General features: G+C 42.1%; 1 protein-coding gene across 6 annotated transcripts in view; it reads left to right on the forward strand.

Moving 5' to 3' along the window:
• LOC148659324 (A-kinase anchor protein 13-like) overlaps positions 1-24,914 on the forward strand; it is a 117,785-nt gene that overhangs the window by 27,209 nt on the left and 65,662 nt on the right. For all 6 annotated transcript variants that reach the window (XM_088641430.1, XM_088641429.1, XM_088641434.1 and 3 more), the window contains 3 exons: positions 9,864-10,017; positions 14,797-15,090; positions 22,199-22,382. In XM_088641430.1, the coding sequence (XP_088497556.1) occupies positions 9,864-10,017; positions 14,797-15,090; positions 22,199-22,382 (632 nt within the window). The remainder of the gene's footprint in view (positions 1-9,863; positions 10,018-14,796; positions 15,091-22,198; positions 22,383-24,914) is intronic.

Genomic DNA, 24,914 nt, shown 5'->3' on the forward strand with positions numbered 1-24,914 from the left:
TTATGGCGTCTTTTTTTATGTCTCCTTTCATTCAGTTGTGCCTGTAATTGAGATGCAGAAGCTAGCAGGGGCTTTTAATATTAAAGTTAAAAGTGTTGTCCTGTTCTTGAAGAGTCAGCTCTTGTCCTATGTACAGCTCAAATACTACAGTGGGGAAAAAGAAAGCCCTTGTTCAAAAACACAGATTCTCTCCAAGGCAGAGAGAAACCAACTTGTAAATACCTTATAGCTTTTCAAGAGGTAGCATTTATCCTGGTTGCACAGATACTGCAATAAATATTTACTCTTTGCTTCCTGCATCCCATCCTTCACACATTTAATTTAATTTATGAGGTCATGATGTACCCATGAGTGAAAGGGCTGCCTGCCTGAATAAGAAAAGACTGTGTTATTAGATTTTTCTGAAGACAGTGCCGACAGGCTTTTAAAAGAGGGCTGAGGCACTGTAGATGTTATGAAGCAAATGCAGAGGCATCTCCTGTGTTAGAAACAGCCTCTCTCTGCTCTTACAAAGTTGGGTTTGAATAGAAGACTCTGAGAATTAGATCCAAGTTTTATCTAACCCAAATGTGATCTCAGTTAATCTCCTGTCCCCTGAAGACCACCATATCTTTCATCCCACTGTTCCAGTCCCTGCTCAGAAGGATCATACTGCAGGAACGTGGTCTTTTACATCTAGGGAAACCCAAATACCAGCTGTCTGCTTCTGGACCTGTTGCAATTGGTCCCTCTTCAGTGTGGTGTGGTAAATCTACTGTAAGATGCTTTTCCTTAATCCAGAGTAGCTCACTGTGACTTATTAAAGTACTCTTGAGACAACCCAGGGGTAGGATTCTTGGCATTAATTGATTATACATCTGAGGTACACATTTTATTGCTCTTGTTTAATGAGTAGATTTTAAACGTTCAACTAGAAATCAGCTGGGCTGTTAGTCAGGCACTTGCCTGTATACACATCAGAAGGGGGTTATGGGAGTTGTAGAAATGTGACGGGTGCAGTGGGCGGCTATGACGCAATCAAGCACGATGTCAATCCATTGAATTGCCTCAGAGCTTGACCAGGACGAGGGAAGGGCTGTCCTTATGACCCGGGTTTGCAGTGAATGAAGAAAATGAGGAATGGGGAACTGTAGCTGGTCAATCCGGTGCCTTGATAGCGGCGCAGTGTAGTTGGGCTCACCAGGCGGTGATGCGCAGACACACTCTCTTTGAAAGGGGAGAAAGGGTGGGGACAGAGCCGGGTGTGCGGGCAAGGTCTGATTTCACAAGCCAGCATCCCTGTATCTCCAAAGCGAAGAGAGGGTGCCAGCTGTGCAGATGCACCCCAGTTTGGGTCTGTAGAAGAAAACAAAAACAGATTTAATATGCAGTGCAAGTCCACAGATGCACAGGAAATTCACAAGGCGTTCAGACACTGAGCAATTATACTTTTTCAAAGCAAATAGGTATTTACATTGCAGCGTGCCCTGCAGCAGTGGCTTTTGATGTTTCCTGCAAGAAGCCTCTTTTCATAGTTTTTAAATGTTAGAGAACTCTCGAAAGCTATCATACCTGAGCAATTAAAAGATATACACGGTACACTACAGACGTGGGATTTACTGCAGGCAGTAATAGCAGTTTATGTTTTTTAACTACATGACAACAGAATTAGGGTGTTCCTGAGGCCTTTCTGTTAGTGGTATTCCCTCACAGCTCTTGGGTCCTGGGTTCGATTGCGGACTAGGGTGTCTTCTGTGTGTATTAGTTTCAACTGGGTGCTCCAGTTTCCTCCTGCCTCCCAAAGATGTGCTCCTTAGGTTAGCTGGTGTCTCTGAATGGTACCTGTGTGCTTGTGTATGTAGAGTGAATGTGTGCGTCCTGTGATGGACTGGCATCCCACCTCGTGTCCTGTTTTCTGGGATATGCTCTGGGATGTTGTGATTCTTACTAGGAATAAGTGGCTTCCTGACTGCGCAGATGGATGACTGGTCATTGTCTTCATCAATATGTAAACCTCGGCAGACCTTTTCAGGTGTTGCTGCTTTTTTACAGATCAGTGGTGTACATGAGCACTACATTTGGAAAAGTGAAATATATAGATTTAAAAAGCGTTGGAAAAAATGTGTTCTAAGAAAACTTGTGCTGTTTGTGAAATCATCCACATTACTGTTGCGAGATGAATATCTCATTGAGCTAATAGAATAAGGGGCTACACCATGCTCCAAGAGAGAGATTGCGTCTGTGGAGGTAGTGGATAGGAGCACAATGGGATAAATGACTGGTCTTTAGGCACTGAGAATCTTCCAGTTGCGTGGAAGTGTTCAAAATTCTAAAGAAACGTTATCACAGGTGACAAAGAGAAATAACATTTTAGAGCATTCAGGGCAGAAAGCTGTCTCCAAAACCCCCCTAACTCTGTTGTTGGAGTTGACAGCCTCTTTAAGAAACAATCTAATAGGATTCTTAGATCATCAAGCTATGAGCAAGAGGGCTAAGTAGTCGCATCCCTTTTGTAATATTCCTTGTGATCTATATTATCATTCCTTAAGCAAAAAGCTTTATATATTTATCATATATATATGATGCGTGTGTGTGTGTATATATATATACTGTATATATGAGGAAGCTGGTGACTAAAAAATTGCGTAGGTCATAAAGTATGCTTTTGCCTTGCTTTCATGAGTCTTTAATAATGTGCAGTTTCTCTGACTCATAGTGGAAAACAATTAAAGGAAATAACAAGTCCTCATCCACTGTATTTAAAATGGTAGCTTGAGTTTAAAAAATGAGGAATTTCATGCTAAAGGACACATCGGTGTTGTATATTTAGAAAACCTTTTAATTCGCTTTACAGTCTGCTTCCTGTGCCCCATGTGTGTGGATTTTCTCTTGCTGAGCATGTGCAAGTCAAGTCGTTGCGCAATGCTGATGTGGGCTTTCATTGTCATAAGCAGTTCTTCACCACAGCTTGTTTATATTTGCACATGTGTTTCTGTTTTGCTTTTCTTTTCCTGTCTGATCTCTGTAAAATGACGACTTACAGCCGTGCCAAAAAAGATGATATTGAAGGGACTATTGCTTTTTATGTCAAGCAAATGATAGACTACACAATAAACTCAGGTGGAGTTTTATATTGAACAAAAATAGCATGACGAAAATGAAGCCGTTTCCTTTACACTTGTGGAAGGGACACTTTCAGCTGGTGTCTGCTGGGCTAATCCCACAGGAGTTTGAGTGGACACCTGTAGAAGGTTCAACAGCTGAAACATTGCATGTTTTTTTCTGCTTTGCAGTGTGACATTAACCTCTACTTGTTCCTTTTAATCCCATAGCACTCTGCCTCTGTAATATGATCTCTGTGAGCCCCGAGCTGGCATTCAGAGCTTTGGAAGGGGTGTGAAGAGGAGGGATGTTGTCGACATTCTACATTCCAAGCTCTGCCCAGTGCCACATCCCTTCTGTATTATAGCTTCATCTCCTGGGGCCTTTGTGCTCTACATATACAGCGTTCTGTGCTCTGGAGTGTTCAAGTGAGGCTCTTACACACAGAAACTGACTACCCACTTAGATGTGTGTGTGTGTATGACGCTAACACCAATAATACTAAGGTTGACTGGAGACCTTTTCAAAATATTATTGTGTAGCTTCTTTCATTCACCAATCATTGCTCGGAAACTTTGATATGACTTTGCTAGAAATACTTAACTAGTGTAGTTTTTGCATCTCACTTCTGTATATTTTAGAAAAACGACCCTGTTGACCCTTCAGCCTCTCTGTATAAGGTGGTGGCTGAGCTCCATGTGGCAAGTCTTGTTTATTCCTTTTGAAAGATCTCTACTCGATCACATGATCCTGTGAGCTGGGCAGCAGCTCCGCTCGGACAAACAGTCAGGATGCGCCTCACGACAGTGGTTATGGTGGCTTGTTGTACTTGTACAACCCTCAGCCAGGTCATGGAGGAATAAATTGCCAGGGTGTTGAATCAGTTGGAGAAAACATGCTCTCCCACAAGTTCTTAAAGTTTGCGTACTGAGGGGGATGATATTGTAGGCGGTGTGCTGAGGCTTAAGGCTGCCCTTGGAGGCTGCCCTTGAAGATTGCTGGGCTGTGTGAGTGACTGTGTGCAGCTGTCCCTGCAGAAAGAAGCTAGGAGCACACGCACAGCACACATTCCTGCAATTGTGAGGACCTTCCTTTGACACCCAGTCTATTTTTATTTAGTTCTCCCCGCTCTGCCTGACTGAAAACTGACATGGAGGTAGAATTAGACCCCAAATGTCCCTTTTACCTTTTAAAATTTTGACCTTTTTAAACAAAGGAGTTTTTAAAAAAATATGTTTTCATTGTTTTCTGTCAAAAATCACAGATTTAGTAAGGGGGATCTGCTACTTATGTTTTTGCTGGAGGTAAAAGAAAATGGCTTTTCCTGCACTGAGTAGCTCCTGGGTAGAGACTCACCATTGCACCTCGTGTCACAGAGCAGGGGTTTGCAGCACAGGTCCTGGAGAGCCCCCGTGTCTTTCGATTTCCATTGCACCTGAGCTCTTAATCAGTGAGGATTATCGATCTCTGTAATTGAGCTATTTGTCTGATTAGACCCTTTTGACCTGTTTCTGCACTTTGTCTTCAGTTTCAGAAATCCTCTACAGCAGGTTTGTTGTTGTGAAGACATTTAGCAAACAGACATGACTTCATTTTTTTTCTTCACCTTGTTTATTAAGTGGTTGTTGCCTTATTTCTTTCTGTATGACTCTTAATAGGTTACCAGTTAATGCCAAACAGATATAGATGGGAGTGTATCCCAATTCCATTCTGCACACCTGAATGACAGGAATTGTCATTTTCAGAAATTAGACTACCAGCCCCTAACAATTCTTAAGTCACAGAATATGATGATGCAAGCCATGATGTGCCTCAGTAAAACATGATTCATCCCTGATGGGTCAAATAACAGAGAGGATTTTACCTTTTGTGTCTAAATGTAACTTGTTTGGCATTTACAGAATCCTGACAATTGAAGAGCACCTCCTAACATCATGTTGCCCAGTAATTCCACAGCACTTCTGTGCTTGTGGTGAAATCGGACTACTGCATGCACGTCTCTCAGGGCCTGTTCAGTCCACATGGCCAGGCTCTAGGTCCTGCTGCTTGTCTGCTATGTCTTCAGTTCGGTGTTCCTTCCTGTTGCTTTGTTCAAGAGAGCGTTGAGTTCTTTTATCTTCACAATGTTTCGTAAAGTTGTTGGCAGTAGGTTTCATTAAAATTGCTTCTAGTCCAGGGGCTTCCTATATTGTGCCCCGGAGGGCTACATTCCAGCTGATGGTAATGAGTCTCTTTAAGCCAGTTACCAGGAAAAAAGCCCACTTGAACAGGTCGAGTTGGAACGAGGATGCGGAGAGCTGTGGCTCTCTAGGACCTAGTGTTGGACACTCTTGCTCCAAAGTTACGTGACCCGTCTGTTGTTTTTACTTCACAAAGGATTCTAGAGTTGATAATTATTGATCTCTGAATTGCAGATCACTTGAAGTTGCACTTTTAAACTTGCTCTGCTGGCAACAGTTTTGTTTAGCTCATGGATAGGATAAGTAGTTTCTAAAAAAACAGATAAAAGGCAGATTGGAAAGTGTACTCAGACAAGGGTAACCTGCCAGAATCTCTTTCCTTCCACTTTTCCGTCTTGGATTGGCTAATTAATATCAGAGCCAATGATAATGCTGTGTTAAATGAAACAAGTAAAAATTGTTTTCCAAAAATGACATCCCATGGCCTCCTTGTCCTCTGTAGGGGTAAAAATAAAAGGGGCGATCGCTAAGACTCCCATTGCTCCGCACTTTGAGCCTTTTCAGGTTTCAAGAGCTTCTGACTAATTCATAGGAGCCGCTGCTAGGGCAGGGGTAGTTCATTCTTGTTACTCTGCATCAAGTACATTTCCATACTTGCTGCTCTGCAGTGGTTGCAGTCATTTGTTAAAATTAAGTACGCTGTAGCTGTCTTTTGCATCATCTGAACTTTTACCAGAGTAAGCAGTTCAGAAACCCACAGATACCACAGAATGGAACTCATGCTCTTTTCCTTTACTGCATTTAACTGTATCACCAAGTGACTATATAAAATCGTGGGTGAGTGTTTTTTTGTCAATTAAACCTTAAGTAATGTCGTAAATGTTAAAATTGCACGCTATCTATGTAAATAGCAACCTCTTAAACATTAAAGGGAATCAGTTTGTGGTCCACTCACATACTGTAGAGTGTCTTGTTGTCCTAGCTGTCTAACGGCTGTGGTAGGACTACTTATTTCGGAATGTTATTTTAATTGAGCCACCTTCAGTTTCAATTAGCGGGCATATCCATTCGGACCAGTTGTCATCCACCGGTGAACCAGCTTTCCAGTGTTTGCTGAAAGAGGATGTGGCTTTTGTAAACGGTGCAAATCAAACCGAATTCTTAGAATCAGATCTTTGGGAATCGTATCCGTCCTGGGGGGCGTACATGTATAAGGCTGGTGCAGTCTGCCTGTTTCACTGCTCTTTGTCTGGTCGATTGTGCGATCTTGTTGTTTCACAGGGGCTGCACTGGGAGGAGCACTTTCGTTGGCAGGAGCTCTCAGCTGGATTGGGTCATTTCTTTCCCCAGTGACTCTTGGGTCATGTCACATTAGATAAGGCAGGAATTATTTTAAGATCTATAGAAAAAAAAAGAGCCCTGCTCAGGTCTGGATTGAACTGGCCCTTAAATAAACTATAAATAATTGTAGCCAAAGCAGGAAGCATAGCTGTCTTGTATCTTATCTGTTTCCTTTCAGGCTTCATTATTTGTAGCTATTGCATTGGATCATGTCTTGGTTAGCATTTCTGTGAACCCATTGCATAAATCAGGTTAAATTCAATTGTGACCTTATATACTGTACAGTATGCTGAGTGCTGTCACATCTATACAGCCTTGACAAGGAAGGAGTGAGAAAATACAATGTTCTCAGAAGAGCAGGTGCAAACACTTGGCCTGAAGTCAACAGTCATGTGTTAGAGGTTGAGTTATATATATGCTTTTATGAAAACAGATCACTTCTTTTTGTGTGCTCATTTAACAAGGAAAGTTTCACAACATATGTAGGCAGATATGAATGTTATTGTTAACATTTATATTGCTAAATTGAAGGGTTTTCAAATCGACTTAGTATGGAAATAATCGAGTATACTCTATTTTTACATCTTATGAATGACTTATTATAGTAATTGACATTAACACTGCAGTGTTGAAACTGTGACAAATACTTTACACAAGATACTTATTTGATTGCAGTCTGGATGGAGTGTTCTCTTCAGCGCTAATGGATGATCGAGTGCCTTGTGTCTTGATGTTCTCTGGAGCATGCTTTTACAGCGACAGCTCATATAAGGACTTACAATAGTTCCATCCACCTGTTTTGTTTTTTTTGTATTTAGATTGGGTCTCTCGGGGAAACAAGACCCAGGTTACTGATTTGGTTTCTAGTTTAATGGCTCAATACGGGCACCTCCAGCTCTAAACCCCACAGGTTTTAGAGGTAATCTTTAAATTGCTTTTGGGAATTACTTGTGATCAGTCGCAGGTGATTTGGTGTCTTCAGCCCTCAAAGACAAGAATTTCTCTTAATACCTAATTTGCTGAATTAACAGATGGCACTCCAGGACTGCTGTTGGAGACCCCAATCCAAGAATGACATGTCCATTTTATAAAGGATCATGTGGGAGTCAGCTTCAGTCCCGCAACGGCAGTATTGATCCAGAGTCCTACAGGGCTCTGTGGGAAGAAGTGCCTCCTGTTAGTAACTAAATCTTGAATTTTTCAGTTTAATGTCCATTTCAAAACGCTCGTGTTACTGTATGAGGTCAGATTCTGCTGTATTCAACACCATCGGTACACCTGTTCATAAAATGCTATGGATAAATTCTCCAGAGAAACAAAGACTGCATTCTTCATTTTGCAAATTGGAATCTTTCCAAAGCACAAAAATACAGGATGAAGTTCTGATTTTCCGGTTCCTTTCTGTGCTTTGCAGCTCCCAGCAGTTTAGAGCCGGGGTTCCCAGTCCTGGTCCTAGAGGCCCACGATCCTGCTGGCTTTCGTTCCAGCCCGGCTTAAATACCCAAATCAAAGCCTATTTTTACTTATGAAATACAGTCGTTAAAAAGGGAATGCCAAATGGAAGAGCTGAAAACAGTCGAACAGTCCCTATTAATTCTGTTATTAAATCAATTAATACTTCAGTTGTGTAACTGAGAGCTTGGCTGGGTCATAAGCCAGCAGGTGTGTGGGTCTCCCCTGGGTTAGAGCCTGCAGGTTCTTTGGGAATTGTTTGTCTGCTCTTGCATAACAAATTAATACAGACTGTGCTTATTGTACGTTTTATGAGTTCTGCAACTAGAGGCATTGTGCGGAGCCACCCCAAAACAGTCAAAGGCAGCCCTTTTAAGACACTCCTGCAGCACTGTTTAATGGCTGAGATCAGATCACCATGCTGAAAGGTTGAAAAGGTCGCCGTGATTACACTGCGGGAGGGAAGGTAAAAATGGATACAAGATAGGCTGCAGGTCCTCGTGCCTCATGTGACTGAGCTAGACAAGTAAGCTCTTATTGGATCTGACAGCAGTACATTCCCACATAGGATAGGAAAGAAGCCAATATGTCCCCTGTGTGATACCAGAGTCTGACAAAGGCATTTTCACATTCACTGTGCTTTGGCAGGTGTACTCGTGAAGCAGGTTAATACCATATGATATTCAAAACAGATGTATTGGGGGAGCAAAACAATGAAGTGGGCGTAATCTGTAAAAGCCATTAACGATACTCATGGCTGGGGAGTTAACAGGTCTTTAATGACTCAAAATATCTATTTACAAAGCATATTGTCTGACATGAAGAACCTACAAGCTGAAAACAACAGGATTCTGCTCTGGGTGTGTTTCACAGGTGTGTGGTTTGGGTGAATGGATACACCCCAGCATCTTGTCTGAACTGAAGTCTCAAGTCACTGCTTCTGCTTTTCTTAGAAATGTCATAATTTAATGCTACTTCAAACGTTTTTTATATCAGGTGGGTAGCTGCGTCAGCATGCGTAGGCTGCAAAGGAACAAGTAATAGGTTTATTCCATGCTGAAAAAAAGAAGAGAGAAAAAACACAACGTTTCGGCCGTGGAGCCTTCTTCAGGTGTGTGAAGAAGGCTCCATGGCCGAAACGTTGTTTTTTCTCTCTTCTTTTTTTCAGCATGGAATAACCCTATTACTTATTTTTTTATATTATACTTTAACAAATTGTTTAGTAGTACTTATAGTAATGTAGTAATAGTGGTGAAAAGAGAAGAAAGGAAATGCAGCGTGTCACACCTGAAGAAGGCTCCGCAGCTGAAACGTTTCCTTTCTTCTGTTTTGAGCATGGAATAAACCTTTACTTGTTCCTATTCTATATTCATGTCCGGGAAAGAAACTTTTTGCAAATTGTGAAGTGTTATGGTGCAGCAGTCATTGTTACCTCCCGTTTGAATGGGTGGAGTGTTTCTCTTTCGTGTTAGTAGTTAAAAAGGTAAATACAATTTGTAATAATTGTAAGCTGAGGTGAGGGTTAATGGCAGATGTGCTCTATTAGAGAACATGCAAGGGTGAAATGGGCATGTTTTTTGGTGTGATATGTTTATGCTGAGTTCCCAAAGTGCTGCAGGTAGAGTCCAGGCTGACTGTTGTGCGAGAGTGAGCTCTAGGTCCGTGTGCCCCTGTCAGTCTGCCTTTGGTATGCGAGAGACGTTCTCCGTGTGTGATTCCGGGGACTGGGAACTGAGATCTGGGACATGGCAAAGGGTCTTCAGAGCCCTGCTGCTCTCTTATTTTACCCCTCTCCTTCCTTCCCTGCAGGGTGAATGTCTCCTTACTGTGCAGCTGTGTGACGAAGACCGATTTGACGATGAGGAAGATGTAGAGTTTTACCTGCTCTTCGCTGGCACCTCTCAGAGACACCTCACCAGCACACGGAGGGTCGACCATGTCACTCTCCACGCTGTCTGCCCTGGTAAGCCATAGGAACGACGAGCACTCTTGCATCAGACACGGCCCTCAGACGCCAGCACTGCTAGCAGAACAGGGTAAAGGTCTCATTCCTTAATACCTCATTCTCGGGGGGTCTCCAGCTCCCCCACCCTCAGTTTCACTGGGGTCACAGTCCAGACGCGTGTACCTCTGTTTGGATGTGCGAAGAGCATCGATCATTACCACTGAAGAGCTTAAGAAACCAGTGCAGCACTGGTTGCAGGGTGTAAAATGTTGCTCCAAAGAGTATTATCCCATCAGGAACCCTGAGTGTTGTTTCAACCATACATCACAGGTCATATTTTTTCTAAAAAGTCTATGAAGTGGCTTAGAAAAGAAAAACAATATTGCTATCAGATGGGTTTTGCCATCTGTTGCTGTATACTTGAATGCTTTTGGTTTTATCTAATTCATGTGGCGCATATGTTACACGTTTGGACTCTGATGGTGTTTAATGGGTGTTATCTTAGTGTAAAATATATTCCACACATCTCAGAAACACATTGGGGTGATCTTAACACACAAGCAGGTGCTTCCAGTGTCTCTCATTCTCTGTGGGCAGAATGCCCCTCTCATTAATTAATGACGGTTTTCCTTGTAGGGAAAATAAAAACAGAGAGTATGTCTTATTCAGAAAGTTTGTAAGTGTACATCCCGCTGTCAGCTCGGTTGTTTGGGTATGGTTCACACTCTTTCACTGTTATTAATCTATTTCATGACAGCTTTGAACACTAATTGTGAGCCGAAGATGTTTATCCTCTGAATGATCAGGAATGATGCCAATTTTTCTTTATACAAGTTTAACTGCAGCTCTTAAGCAGAAAGTGCACATTGCTTTACCTTGGATAGGCCTTGAATATTTACACAGCGGTGAGAATGGATTTTGCCCCTGCTGATCTGACCACAGCCTTGACATCATAGCTGTCACCATGCTATCAGTGTGACTTCCAAACAGCAGACCTTTCTCAGTGGGTTCACTCTGAGAAGAGTAGAACACTGTTGCAGAGACAGCAAAGCATTCATTAAAACTTCTTAAAATGCAAATAACATTGTCCTCTAAGAGCTATTAAACAGCCAAACCCATTTCCTTAGGTTTAATCTGCCTAAAAGTAGGCTTAATATTTTCTGCAACAGTACATATTACAATTTTATGCATTTAAGAACATTTATTTAAGGCATTTATTTTTGCCATTACCAGAATAGAAGAATAAAGAATACCTTAAAAGTTAGTTGGTACATGAGGTAATGAGGAAAAGCAGCATTTCAGACCCTGTGTTGGTATTAATGATTCACCAAGAAGGTCAAGGTTATTGTAAGAGTATTAAGTCCATAATGGGATGGGGTTATACAGTCAACAGGTTGCAAAATGAGCCATGAGAAAGTTCTCTAGAGTGGAACTTCAGAGACCAGTGTAGAGGGGGTAAGTTTCATTAGTCATCCTGTGCATTCCTGTAATGATCTGAAGGGACAGCATTCTCATGCCCTGTGGCAATAATTCAGAAGATAAAGCACATTTGATTTATAAATAATTGTACTGAGTCAGAGAAATTGCCATCCACGTATATAAAACAAATATAATTTAACGAGAGTATATTTATAAAGGCTCACTGCTGGAAAGGGATTTAATAAAATATAAATCGAGATTCTGTATTGGAATACATAATTACAGTTTGATTGCCATGAAAAAACACCCTTTTTGGTCTGGGTCTGCAGTGCTAGTTTGCAGATCACTGGGCTAGGTTCTCTGATTGTTGGCAGGGTTTAGCCCATAGTCCCTCACATAAGTCCCTTATAAATGAGAACTGTGCTGTTCATGAAATCATTAGGACTAAGACCCAACTAGGGCTTGAATCACTCCTCACTTTTGTTTGTCACACTTGTAGGAAAACCTTGGAGGTTGCTAAGTTGTCTTTATCAACAGGAACTAAACACTGCTATTTTTACACATGGTTAAGGGAGCATAGAATTGCATTTCTCACAATGGTCGTGGACTCCTAAATCATTTGGAAAGTCTCACGTGTGTCAAGTCCCTTGTAGATGCTATTGTTTTTACAGCTAAAATGACTTAATGGAAAAAATCTAATGGGCTCTGTGGATTCCACCTGTATTTCCCTGTGGTTTTGTTTTCCATGATTTTGATGGATTTATAGATGGCGTTTGTCAGAATAAATTATTAAAATACTGAAAAATAGCTTTACATTGGTGGGTCACTAGGGGACAAACAAAAAAAAAAGAATTATCGTGCATTTATTTTCTTATTCCCACTTAATTATTCAGTACTGATTCATGTACTGAGTATAAGACTTGCTCATTTGTTCAATAGAAATGCTTTTATTTTTTTGAAGCACAAGAGGGTCTGTCCAAAAACCTGATATCGTCAACAGTGTAATACAGCTGACAGACTGAGTGTTTACCCAGGAAGCTAAATGATTTATATTTCAACTGATTGTGTTTCTCTGCTGAAAAATTACACGTGCTTAAGAAAGCAGAAGTAAAATGTCACCAGCGCCGTCGTTTAAGGCCTTGGACTTGACCACCTCTTTGAGGCTAACCAAACTGGAAATGTGCTTGGCTGTCATATTTATATACTCTGACCACAGCACTGAACAAGGCTGTTGAGTTTACAGCAGTGAGCAGTGAACCTCGTTTTAATAAGTAACCCCCCTTTAACGTAGCAAGAACATTTCTTAGTCATCACATACATTTCAGTTTTCTTACAGTATGTGGAAAGTTATGTAGTCTGACAGTTTATGAGAATTTACTGTTTGATCTGTAACAATACACCCTTAATATTTCACAATGGTTTTAAAACTAGTCATTTATTTACAGAACTCAATTCCTGTCTACTACTAGAGGTATTTTAAAGAGAAACTGATCTGTGATTGCAGCCTCTTAAATGAATGTAGACATTTTACTTGGTTATTGTACACATGGTGCACAAAGACTTCAGCACAGGGATTTCACACTTAAAAGGTTGAGTTTATATCACTTATACATTAACCAAAACAAAAGAATGGGTTGGCATATATTTTTATTTAATTGTTTTCCCATTTCAAGCTTTCTTCCACAGTTCTTCTGCCAAGTAGGTGTGCCCTGAACTTTACACACACGTAACACAATAGAAAAGACGAAAACTAAAAGTTCCTTTATTATCTGCTGTTGAAGCTATTCATAGATAATGTTTAATGTTTGGCCTGTGTGCATCTTAGCTACCAGGGTCACTGGTGTAAATCTGAAAGGAGCACGTCAGGAAATAAAGTTCAGTTTATCCTGCTAAGTGGACTGTTACCGCTCACAGCTTTGCCTCTTCTCTGTTAATTTCCTTAGCTTTTAATGTAGCTGTCTGTACAAATAACTCTGCCAGTAGTCTGTGTTCTAAAAGGGCTTTTGATGGAAAATTTAAAACTTTAAAATGTTCTTGTTTTTCATGGAAAAACTTTTATTGTGCCTTAGGGGAATTTTTTTTATGGGCACAGCTCTTCTGTGCATTTATGCATATAAATACATAAGAAAATATTAAACATCATTTCTATTGCACGTGCATAACTCATTGCATCATAGTCACGATATATTGCACATACACAGTTTGTGCAGCATTATAGAGCATAATTGGTTTATACTGACCCAGGTGCATTTACCCTTGCCATTTATTTCTGCTAATGATTTTAATAGGTAAGGGAACAAATGATTTGTATTTGTTTGATCTGTATTTGGGAACCCTAAAACGTTTGCCAGAAGAAAGAAGTTTATATTCAGAATTAAGAGTATGAAAAGGATAGTTTTTTCTGCCGTTCTAATCATGGATTGTTCAAAACATTGTCTACAAGAGGGAGTACTGCTTCACTGCTGCAGTTAGATAGCAAGATGATAGTGTCTGTGCAGGACATGTGGTCCTCTGATTTATAAGCTTTCTAATGAAATACAAACTTCTTTTCCATATAACCACAGTAACTGTTTGCTAATATACAGTAAAGTCCACTTTAAACATCCTCTTCAGACTAAGAAGGGTTTTTCCAGACAGGTTTTCCGAATACCCAGAAAATAAGCTCCTGTGTTAATGATAGCCACCCTCTGACAGTAATGGGGCTCGGCTGATGTGTACCTTGAAGACGAGATCTATTGGGTTATGCTTCTCTGTTGGATTTTTTTTTAAATCAAGGAGACCAGGTGTGTGTTGTCTTAATTTGCGAAGTAGGTTTCTTTACAAGGGCACTGTACTAACACTGACGGCTCTCGGCTCCCTGCTTTTCCCATCCCTGCCCACTTTAGTTACAGGACCATATTCTGGCCACCTTGTGCGTCATGTGATATTGCAAGAGGTTGCAGAGGTAGTTAAAAAAATACAGAAGTAGCGCTTGTTTTAAAAGTAATGACATAGAACGAACTATTCTGGATTCATAAGCACTACTTTATAGGCTGCTTTGCGCTTGCTTCAGTGTGGTTGGCTTTCACGTATACTGAATCGGTCACCCTGTACAGCACTCCTCTCCCAGTGGTCTACGGTGGCTCAAGCCCGGGATTGTAATCGTTCACTTGTAGTTGCTCACTGCTTTGCTTTATTTTAGGGACTAATCCAGTTTCAGTTGTGGAAATGATTCATTATGCAATGCAAATACTGTATACTTGTCCATGTGAAAGTAGTGCTGAAAACTATCCAGAGCAAATAAGAAGCATGCTCAGTGGGTTCCCCAGGTCCCAGAGTGGGAAGAGCTGTGAGCAGTGCTGTGCTTTGGGTCTGACCGCTGTCTGTCTGTCCCCCCAGCTCATGGGTGCTGCGAGGCCGTGTTGGTCACACTGTGCTCGGCCAGGCCGGGCCGCCCCGTGGGCTCTGTGGCGCAGGAGCGCTTCCTGTTCGTGCAGGACCTGGCTTTCGACGTGGCCCAGTTCCTGGTGAGCTCGGCCGGCCGGCCCGACGCCCTGGAGGACGCCCGGCTGCTGGACGAGTTTCCCATCCCGCCGGCGGAGAGCGAGCGTCTGGACGGGAGCGTGGCGCTGGCGATGAGGCACCTGGCCCTGCCCGAGGGCTGGAGCGTGCTGGGCGCCGGCGAGGGCAGCGGTGAGCTCAGGCCGTGGGGGTTTCTCCACGCGGGGGGGGGGGGGCATGTTGGTGGCTGCAGGACAGCAGGTTTTGACAGCAGAGGGGCGGAAAGAAAGCTTTAACCCTGCACTCAGTAAAAAGTGAACAGAATTCTTTATTTATACTGAGGCATATTAAGCTTCCTTCTACTATTCGTGTATCTTGGATTTTTTTTTTTATATATCAGTTTATGGTGCTTTACTTTGAAAGAAAAGCACAATTGAGGATTTTGCATAGCGGATGGGTAAACTCTTGCAGATTTTGAAGTAGAGCCACCTTTGCATTTCTTTTCTTTTCAGATTTGGTGCTTACCTTCTGTAGCTATAAAAGCTCCATCCTGGACTAGTAATTCATTAGTGCTCCAATTTAGCCCATAACTGTGTATTGAAATGGTTGCTTCTCCCTTACCATCCAGCTTTCTCTTCCTGAGAAAATGTATTAATCAGCAGGTTAATCAGCTTCCTGGGGATATTCACCGTATTGAGAGAGGCATGTCTTATGCCCTGATTTGCTGGGTGAATTAGGTTGCCTGCTTTGGAGAAGGAGTGTTTCATGCAGTTATAAAGGCTTTACAGCCGCTGAGAAGGCTGCTGATGTCATGCAAATTTCTCTTGCAGAGTGAAAGTGTTGAGTTAACGATTGTGGAAAAATTTGCATTACTCGATATTGGGTTGTGAATTAATTTCAGAAAATTTCCTTAGTTTACTGAGCTGCAGGAATGTTTTCAAGTACTGTACACTTTTTTTTTTATAGGTTCAGGAATTTATGTAAAAATTACTGCACTGGAAAAGCAAACCATTGATCGTTGTTGATAGTTCTCAAAAGTAATGTTTCCAGAAACCTAGCTGCAGTTATATGCGAGTTGAGGTGTGAAATATTTTTAAAATCCAAAATGAGGTTTTCACGATAAAAAAAGTGGAGATTGCCTCAGTCTTCAAGTCAATCCAGTCTAGATGCATGCTCCACAGCATGGTGATCTCTTGCTAGTTTAATTGAAATGCAGCAATTTTGTTTTTATCCAGAGACCCTTGTAAAACCGCTGGTATAATTTTACCAGACAGGGCTTTCAACTCTATAATTAACACTGCATTAGGTATTTAGTCTTTATCTGGTGATCCATTAACTCTAATTAGATGTAGTTAAACAAAATGTTCATGGATGTTTCATCAGTATGAGGACAACATAATGCAAATTACTATACAGAGTTTATATGATATAAACAGATGTCAAGCTTACAATATTATCCTGCTATTAAGTGATGACATGTTTATTCACAGCCATTATTAATCCACGTTACAAGCCCTTTGCTTATTTTATAGCAAGGGTTATAAAGGGAGAGTCCAAGCGTCAGTGAATTGTCCTGTCTGAAAAGAAAGCTTATGCATTTTTCTGATATCCGACATCAGTGGGCTCAGCAGGACATTACTGAACAATACTGAAATCCGAAGCAATAGCAGCAGCTCCTGCCTTTATTTCAGTGCCCTGGGTAGACGTGGGTCCTGGTTAGGAACCTATGTACGTCACTGTCATCCTGTTGGTGCTGTTCTGGACTGTGACAACAGGGGGAAGCGATTTGGTGCAGAACTTGCAAGTTGTGCACATATGTCCACCCCTCCGTAAGCAGGGCATCCCAGGCGCCTGACATTCCTTGTAACAAGTAGCACAGATTCGGCGATGATTTTTGTTGGCTCCAGTTATAACTGTTTTTCTGCAGTTTTCTCTGTGCTTTTGGATCCATATTACAAGTAAGGAATGCAATGTCTGATATTGCAAAGAAAAACATTCCCACCCAATTAAATATTTCACTTTCTGGCACTGGACATTTATGAGCCCTATTAAGAAAAATACATTTTTCCTGGAACTTGATGTTTAAAGATAAATGGATGGACTGGTCACAGCTGACCTAATTCAATGCTTCATTTCAAGTGCAGCTTTTGTACAGCTCAGTGGATCAAGATGTTGTGAAGACAACATAAGAAAAACAAGTTTTCTTGTTGTGCTTCTAACAGTAAATGTGCTGTTAAAAGCAACCCATTAAGTGGGATTTTTAAAGATATTTAATTGCAAGACTATCAAAATTTAAACTGTGTAAAGAAAAGCAATTGCACTGAAACTGTCTAGAGGGATTTTGTCTTTTTTGTTTCTACTGGACACAGCTACATTTGCAATAACTGCCACTGATCTGGTCTGAGCATGCCTTTTAATGTCTTTATGTTGGAATTCTTGAAGCCCATACCATGGAAAACTGATTGCACAGTGTCCTGAGTTGCTGGTTCATTTTTTGGCGTCTCTGCAGTTTGATAGCTCAGGAAATGTGCAGGTGAAATTCCCTGATGGCTTTGAACTTGATGACAAGGCTATACAACTGTCTGAAGAATGACATTTGTTTACACAGCCGTCTTCGGTGGAAAGGTTTGTGTACTGGTTTGCAATACAGCAATTCCCAGCCTCCAGCCCCCTGCCTTATCTTTCTCTCTTTCCCTGCTCCCTCTCATGCTTTCCCATTATCCACGCCCTGAGGGCTGAGTATGATTGTTTAATCCAGCTAGAGGTTTATAACCTGTAGCAGCAGAAAGGGAGGGGGTTCCACTCTGTTCACTGGCACCTGAGACCATTAAGCAGCCTCTGCTGTAATCTGACACATGCCTTTCAAAATTGGCACCTGAGGCTCTTGTCTGACAGACTGCTCCACAAAAACTGCACCATGAAAGTGAAAATAAGGGAGCAGCTCACCACCAAACTCCCCATAAATCTGCTAATCATCAGTGATATTAAGTAATTATACACAGTTGATTGTTATCTGTTTAATGAGAGTTAAACAAGTTTTTCTGTTGAGCTGTACAGAATCCTCAGTGATAATGTATTGGACGGATGTGGTGCTCTTGGCTGAAGGAAACAGCTTTCTTTGGAATGAGAATTACCATTCATAGGCAGGCGAGGCCAGCTGAGATGCAGTCTGGATAAAGACTGTTATCTGGCAGAGAAGTGAATGCTAATTGCAGTAGCATAACTGAATAATGCCTGTGGGACTCCTTGATAGATTTAAAAGGCTTATATGAACAAACAAATTCACCTTCATCCTGTGTTACTTTTGCACTGCTTCCTTGGGCAACAGAAGCTCCTGTAAAAAGAACAAACGTTCTCCATGTTTAGTTTTTAATCTCCAAAGACATTTTAATATACATGAGATCCTGGAAAGGTTCTTCATACGTTTTTGGCTCACTCTATGAAATAAAAATAGACAAACAAGTTGCTATCTTTGCACACCGTGCCTAATGTACATTTTTGCCCAATTGGTGCTGGAATTCCACTGACTGGTGTCTGTTCAGGCTTGAGTTCAGGGATAGTTCCAGCTGCCTGTGCTGGACCAGGGCTCAGGATCCTGATGGGCTTACGTGCTTCTTAGTGAGGAGACGTTAAAGCAATTGTAGAACGATTCATTTTTTACCCCCCTTTGTGAGGCAACAGGAGCTGGATGAATGTTGGATGGCTAGATGAAATCCTTAGATCATTATGCTACTGTCTACTACATGGGCCAGGAGGGCCAAGAGGTCTCCTCTAATTTGTAACTCTGTTTTTTAGCCATTCTTAAATTTGTGTTCTGCTGTTTCAAATCATGGCAGATTTTATTATTCTTTTTTGCAAACTAATTTCACAGACTAATTTGATTTATTTGAAGTATGCCTGTGCTAAGCATTGTCTTCCTAGCATATTTCATTCCGCCTAGTCAGCTTTTTCATGGATAAAAAAGCATGATAAACAGGAACCTTGCCATTTTTTACTTCTAATTCTATTATTGTCTTTGCATAAATTGGGTTTGTGGAACGTTAAATCGAAAGTAAAATTAGACTTTTAGTAATAAATGTTTTTTTTTAATCCGATAGCTCTTTTTAGTGGCTCTATCTTAGAGAAGAGCTGGAACTGCGGAAGAAAATGCATGTTCTAATGTGCTCTTCATCGAATGGGATTCTCCACTCATGCCTTTCTCTGTCTTTCTGTAGTGCTTTAACTACAGGAGGGAGGCTGGTTGGACATTGCAAGTTCAAAGTTCTATACTTTATTGCCATAACTCTTTGCATGAAATTTGCTTTGGTGAGCTCATACAATACAAATATGTAATTTAGAGCCCATAATATGGGGCCAGCAGGGGGCGCTCACGCTGCGGTCCATGTGGGTCCTAATGCCCCAGTATAGTGACGGGGACACTATACTGTAAACAGGTGCTGTCCTTTGGATGAGACGTAAAACTGAGGTCCTGACTCTCTGTGGTCATTAAAAATCCCAGGGTGTTTCTCGAAAAGAGTGGGGGTGTAACCCCGGTGTCCTGGCCAAATTTCCCATTGGCCCTTACCAATCATGGCCTCCTAATAATCCCACTCTATGAATTGGCTACATAACTCTGCTCTCCTTCCCACTGATATCTGATGTGTGGTGAGCTTTCTGGTGCACTATGCCTGCCGTCACATCATCCAGGTGGATGCTGCACATTGGTGGTGGTGGAGGAGAGTCCCCATTACCTGTAAAGCCCTTTGAGTGGAGTGTCCAGAAAAGCGCTATATAAGTGTAAGCAATTATTATAATAAACATTATCCCTCTGACTCTTAAGCATGCCATTCTAGACACACGCCTGCAATGAGATAAATCACAGCGAGGCGAAACCTCATAAAATAACAATGAGCCGTGCAAAAACTTCAGGATCCAAGTGCAGAGTTCCTGCGTCTCAGAGCTCTGGGTGGGCGCTGTTACTGAACCTCGTGGTCCTTGTCTTGATGGACCTCAGCCGCCCAACAGAGGGGAGAGAAGGAAACAGCTTGGGCAGGATCTTGAGAGCTTTGTGTTTCAGTCTGGAGAGGGAGAGTGAGTCCACAGAGGGAAGGAGCATCCTGCAGTCCTGGAGGTGATGTACACTGCCCTCTCTAGCTGCATCCTGTCCTGGGCAGAGGAGTTGCTACACCATACGGTGATGGAAGGTCAAAACGGATGTAGAGTTTTGCCTCTGTCTGTTCATGTGCATGTGCTGACTGAACTCATATGACAGAGCATGCAGTTTCACTTATATGAAGCATAGAGACCTTAACATTACAATTCTGATGGAAAATACTTGCAAATATCCATGAAGAGTGGAGTCACTGCTGACTTTAAACATGCAGAATAGTCAGACCTGTCAGTGAAAAGATGTTATTGCTGGTGCACAGTGGAGATAGCTTGCTAAATGGGCTTCTGTCTAGTAGAGATTAGAAAATGTATATGCTGATAGAGAGAACCCACATCAGCAGGTACCAATTGTTCATTGTGTCATTGATCAGCCATCAAAATGGCATCTTTTGTGCTTTTCCCTTTGTGTAAGAGAACAATTTCAGACCTGTTCTTGAATTCGGTGAGTTTCCATGTCAGCTTAAAATGCGCCGTGACATTGTTTTTTGCATCTACTGAGGTAACTTGCCCTCTATGCTGTTAAGCTGCAGTAGTAGCCTCTAAAAGGGGTAGTTATTTGAAAGCTGGTTATTCCCTTATGCAGAACCATTTTCTTGATGGATTATTGTAAGGAAGCAGTGGGCAAAGTAGGAATGATCTGAAGTGTTGTTGATCAAGTTCTGTAATATTTTGAATTCTGGTTTTAAGAATTCCATTTGCATTTGTTCTGTGAAGAAACGTTAAAGTTTGGATTTTTAAGGGAAACGAAATTCTCGGGTTACCTGCTAATGGACTGGCCAGCTGTGCAATGCCTTCTCAAAGCCTGCTGTTTCCTGCAGCTGGCTGTGGCCCTGCTCTTGGCGATTGGTGTTGGCTGGCGGGGGGGCTGAGCTGGTTTTTAATACATGAATGGCTGGAGCCAGGCCCATAGTGAGACTTACTTCAGCGTTGTCACGCTTTGCTGCACACTGGAAGAACTTCAGCGTGGAGGGAACCTGGAATAAGAGATGTGTCCTTTCATAAAAGGCCAAAATTTTGGTTGAATAAAAAATTAATTGATGTAATACAATTTTCTGTGACCCTGTCTAAGAACTCAAATAAAATGCCTTAATTTGTTCATATTCTCTAATTACAAAGTTAGTATTATTTGTTATGAGAGGGACTCATAAAAAAACTGCTAGTTCTGCAGTTGTCAAAGCAGTTCTCTCAGCAGAAAGGGGCTCTTTCATTTTATCACACCTCTCGGTGGGTAGATTACATTCTATTTTGAATTTAGGCAAAGAACATTATATTGTGTTCATGCTAAGTAAATTTAAATGCTAAAATGTTTGAGTCTTCCAGTACTTGATGCAGCAGACTCTGAGGAGAGTAAGAACTAGAATTTCTCTCACTATTGAGTACTTGAAAACAACCACACAACGCATGTCAAGAGATACAAATAAACTCGAAATAGAATGTCTTGTATCTATCTGAGGATAAACAGATCAATGGTAATTAGTGTTATGGCTGTGTTCCAAGCATTGGTGTTAAGGGAGTTAAAAAAAATAATTTTAGTTCTATCTTTTTTATAATCTTTGTGTGTACCTAAGAAAACGTTCAAACAAATGTCAGTGTTGCCGCTTTTTATGTGCCTAAATTGAGCTCCAGGTTCCCAGCAGTCCATTTAAACTTGAATTTTTATTCCTTGTGTTTCATTAGCAGGCTTTAACAATTCTCCAACTGTGTCTTGATCCTTGGAGGATAGTGCAAAGGGTCTGTTCAGCTTTTTAAGTACCTAAAATATAGGGATAATCCTCCACATTGAAAGGTCTCGCAGAAAGCTCTTAAAGATTTAATTACACGGACAGTAATTAGACTGTGGCTTTGAGAGTGCTAAAAACATCCTGTGGTAGCGTGCTCCTGGCGCACTCGTGAATGGCCTTCCCACAGCACAGCCGCGGCAGGAGGGGGGAGGGAGGGAGGGGCGATGGACGCTGTGTACTGCACCTTGTGCACATGTACCTCCGCACAGCAGCACGCAGATGGGAGAGGACGCCGAACTCCTGCCTCGTCTGCCCCGATCGGGAGTTTGAGTTCCTCTGCGGGGGGGCCCCCTCCAGCCAGCGCTGCGGAGAGCCGGGTGTAGGATGCGCAGGCGCCCTCCTGACGGCTGCTCGTTTGCCCTTCCTCGCAGAGCCTTCGCCCCAGGAGACCCTGCTGCACTTCGCCGCCCGGCGCGGGCTCTGGCGGCTGGCCCTGTTCCTGCTCCAGCAGCCGGGTGGCAGAGCAGCCCTCAGGCTGCCCAACAGACAGGGCGCCACCCCAGTCGACGTGGCCCAGCAGAGAGGAAACTGCCGGGTGGAGGAGCTCCTGGCTCGGTAAGTTCTGGACTGGGCACGCAGAGGGGCAGCCCCAGGGTCAGCTAGGCGTCTCTAGCCGCGTGCGCTCATTGTGCGCACAGTTCTCACCTCTGCTGCTCAGCCCTGCAGTTTTCGAAAGCTTCTGGAAGCAAATCTTTGGGAAGATACTGGGAGGTGAGGTGCATGCCCAGCCTAACAAATACAAGTCTGGTTAGTGACGTTTTGTTTCACCATGTTTTTAATAGTGTGCAATTGATATTTTTGAGGGCCCTAAATAAGACCAGGCTTAGCAGCCAGCAAGTAAATGCAGCACATAGTTGTCTCACCTGCAAAAGTTTTCTATGAGTGCGGAATCCCATGTTTAGGTTAGGACCTTCTTTGGGAGGTGCTGTGCTGCGGAACTGTGAATTGGATTCTCTTACAGATTTTGTTAAGAATGGCTTTACTTGCTACTGAATATATGCTTACTAAAGACATGGGCCAGTGACATTTGTAAAGGGTAAAGTAGGAGCACCGAAATTTTAAAGAGGAGTTTATGGTGCTGGTATATACTTCGGTGGTGTATCTAATAATGCATGACGTTTTGACTTGCAACAGCATTTGGAAAAACACGAAATCCCTGTGCTATCTAGCTGCTCTTTAAATAGCCTAAAACGCGAAGCAGTGACTTTCTCATTTTTTTTTCATAGCACAGTTCATGTTTTCGTTGTTGTTTTGGCAATGCCGAGCCAGCCTGTTGACATGAGTGTGAGACTGTTCCAAAATGAGATAAGCACAAATCGCACACAGAAGGACACCATGGCATTGAGCTCTCCTTATGTAAATATTTGGTTGAATTAGCTTTGAAACTTCTTTGTCGGGCTGTGGTTCCATGAGTTCCCTGCACAGGGGCAGTTATTCCACCTGTCTGCTGCTTTATTTTCCCAGGCGGTTTTTCCTCTGTTAATTTGAGTGGGCCAGTGCCCTGCTGTCTTTCCTCGGCTGCGTCTCTTTTCCAGTGCTGCTCTGAGCACAGCAGTGCTCTTTTAGATGGGCAGCTGTGGAAAACACAGCATGTTGCCCCTGGGGTCCCTGGGGAGCCGTCCTTTGTTATTGACAGTTTCACTCTCCAGAGTGAAACAGCACCTTGCTGTGAGCTCGTCAGTACATCCTCTTGAGCTGTGATGCTAAAAGGGAATTTATTATTGGACCCTTACTTTGTGTGTTTCATTTCCCTCTTTCCTGCTGGATTACATCATTTAGACAAAAAAGGGCAACGTTGTCGGAGTAACTTTGCCACATCCCTTTAATCTACATTCAAGTTAAACACAATTTGGCACAAACATTGTCTAAAAGCATTGTCTATGGTGTTTCTCAAAGACAGCATTGCAGTTGCAGGCAACAGGCTGTCCTCTGCTGATTGTTCGAAAACGGTGGTGAATTAATCACAGGGAGCAGTTTGCTGGCTGTTCAACGTGAGACAAGTGCATCTTTAGGCTCACGTGGTCTCTAAAAAGGCAGGCCACTGCTCTTCTCAGTTGGAGGTGGGGGGGAATCTGATACCCGTAGGAGAGTCGCAAAACCTTGGATGGGCAGATCATGTGATCGGCACTTTCCTGGGTTTTGTTACATGCAAACACAAAACCAAGTTGTCTGCATGGGGCCTTACTCCCGTCTTCAGTCACAGTGGCATTGCAAGGTAAAATGCAATAGAAGATTCCTTTCAATTCTCTACGAAAGGTACATATTTAGATTTAGAAGATGAAAGAGAGAATGTGTTTTTTTATTGTTTTGTCATACTTTGTATTTAGGGTCTCCTAAGATATGTATATGCTATGTGGTCAGGTTTGTGCTGCTCAGAGGTTTTCTTTCTTTTAACATGGAGACTGGGGAGTTGATCACCTGTTACTGTGAATCAGACCAAAACATTAGTTTGCAGGTTGGGCAGAGTGTTGTGTATTTCTTCTGCAGATTTGAACAGTAGATGTTAGATGTTTAGAGGCAGGGTGTTTGAGTCAGTGTTATTTTCACATTACCCAGTCATGGATACAGGATTTTCTAAAATTTAAAAGAAGATCGTGTGAAGATGAATATTTTTAAGAGGAATTAGTTAAAAAAAAAACTTTGTCAGATTCAATTCTGTTGCTTTTTGGTATCTTTTAATTTTGCATGTTAAGAGGACCACAGTTTCTGCTGCCTTTCTTTGCCCATAACCTCTGCGTTTTATGCTCATGATGTCATGAGGGTTGCCATGGACACATTCTCAGGTCCTTCATCTGTTTTTTTGTATGTCATTAAAAGTAATAAGACCTTTGAGGATTTGCAAAGCAGAATCCATTTCCTTGTGGTGACTAAGGGCTTACCAGTGACTTTCGTGTGTTTTTCTGTTTCGGTATCTTTCAAATGCAAGTTTCCAGAAATATCCCCGTGTTATTTCTGGGCTCGTTGTAGTCGGAGTTATCCGACTCCAGCTTTCAGTGTACGATTGCCCTGGTGTAGCACACCCAACTCTCGCCAGATTTATTTCCAGAAAGGTGTGTGCCATGTGAACATAGAGATGAGTTTGTTTTT

This window comes from Lepisosteus platostomus, chromosome 7 (genome assembly GCF_059453375.1).
Source record: "Lepisosteus platostomus isolate fLepPlt1 chromosome 7, fLepPlt1.hap1, whole genome shotgun sequence".
In the NCBI taxonomy this organism is placed as follows: Eukaryota; Metazoa; Chordata; class Actinopteri; order Semionotiformes; family Lepisosteidae; genus Lepisosteus; species Lepisosteus platostomus.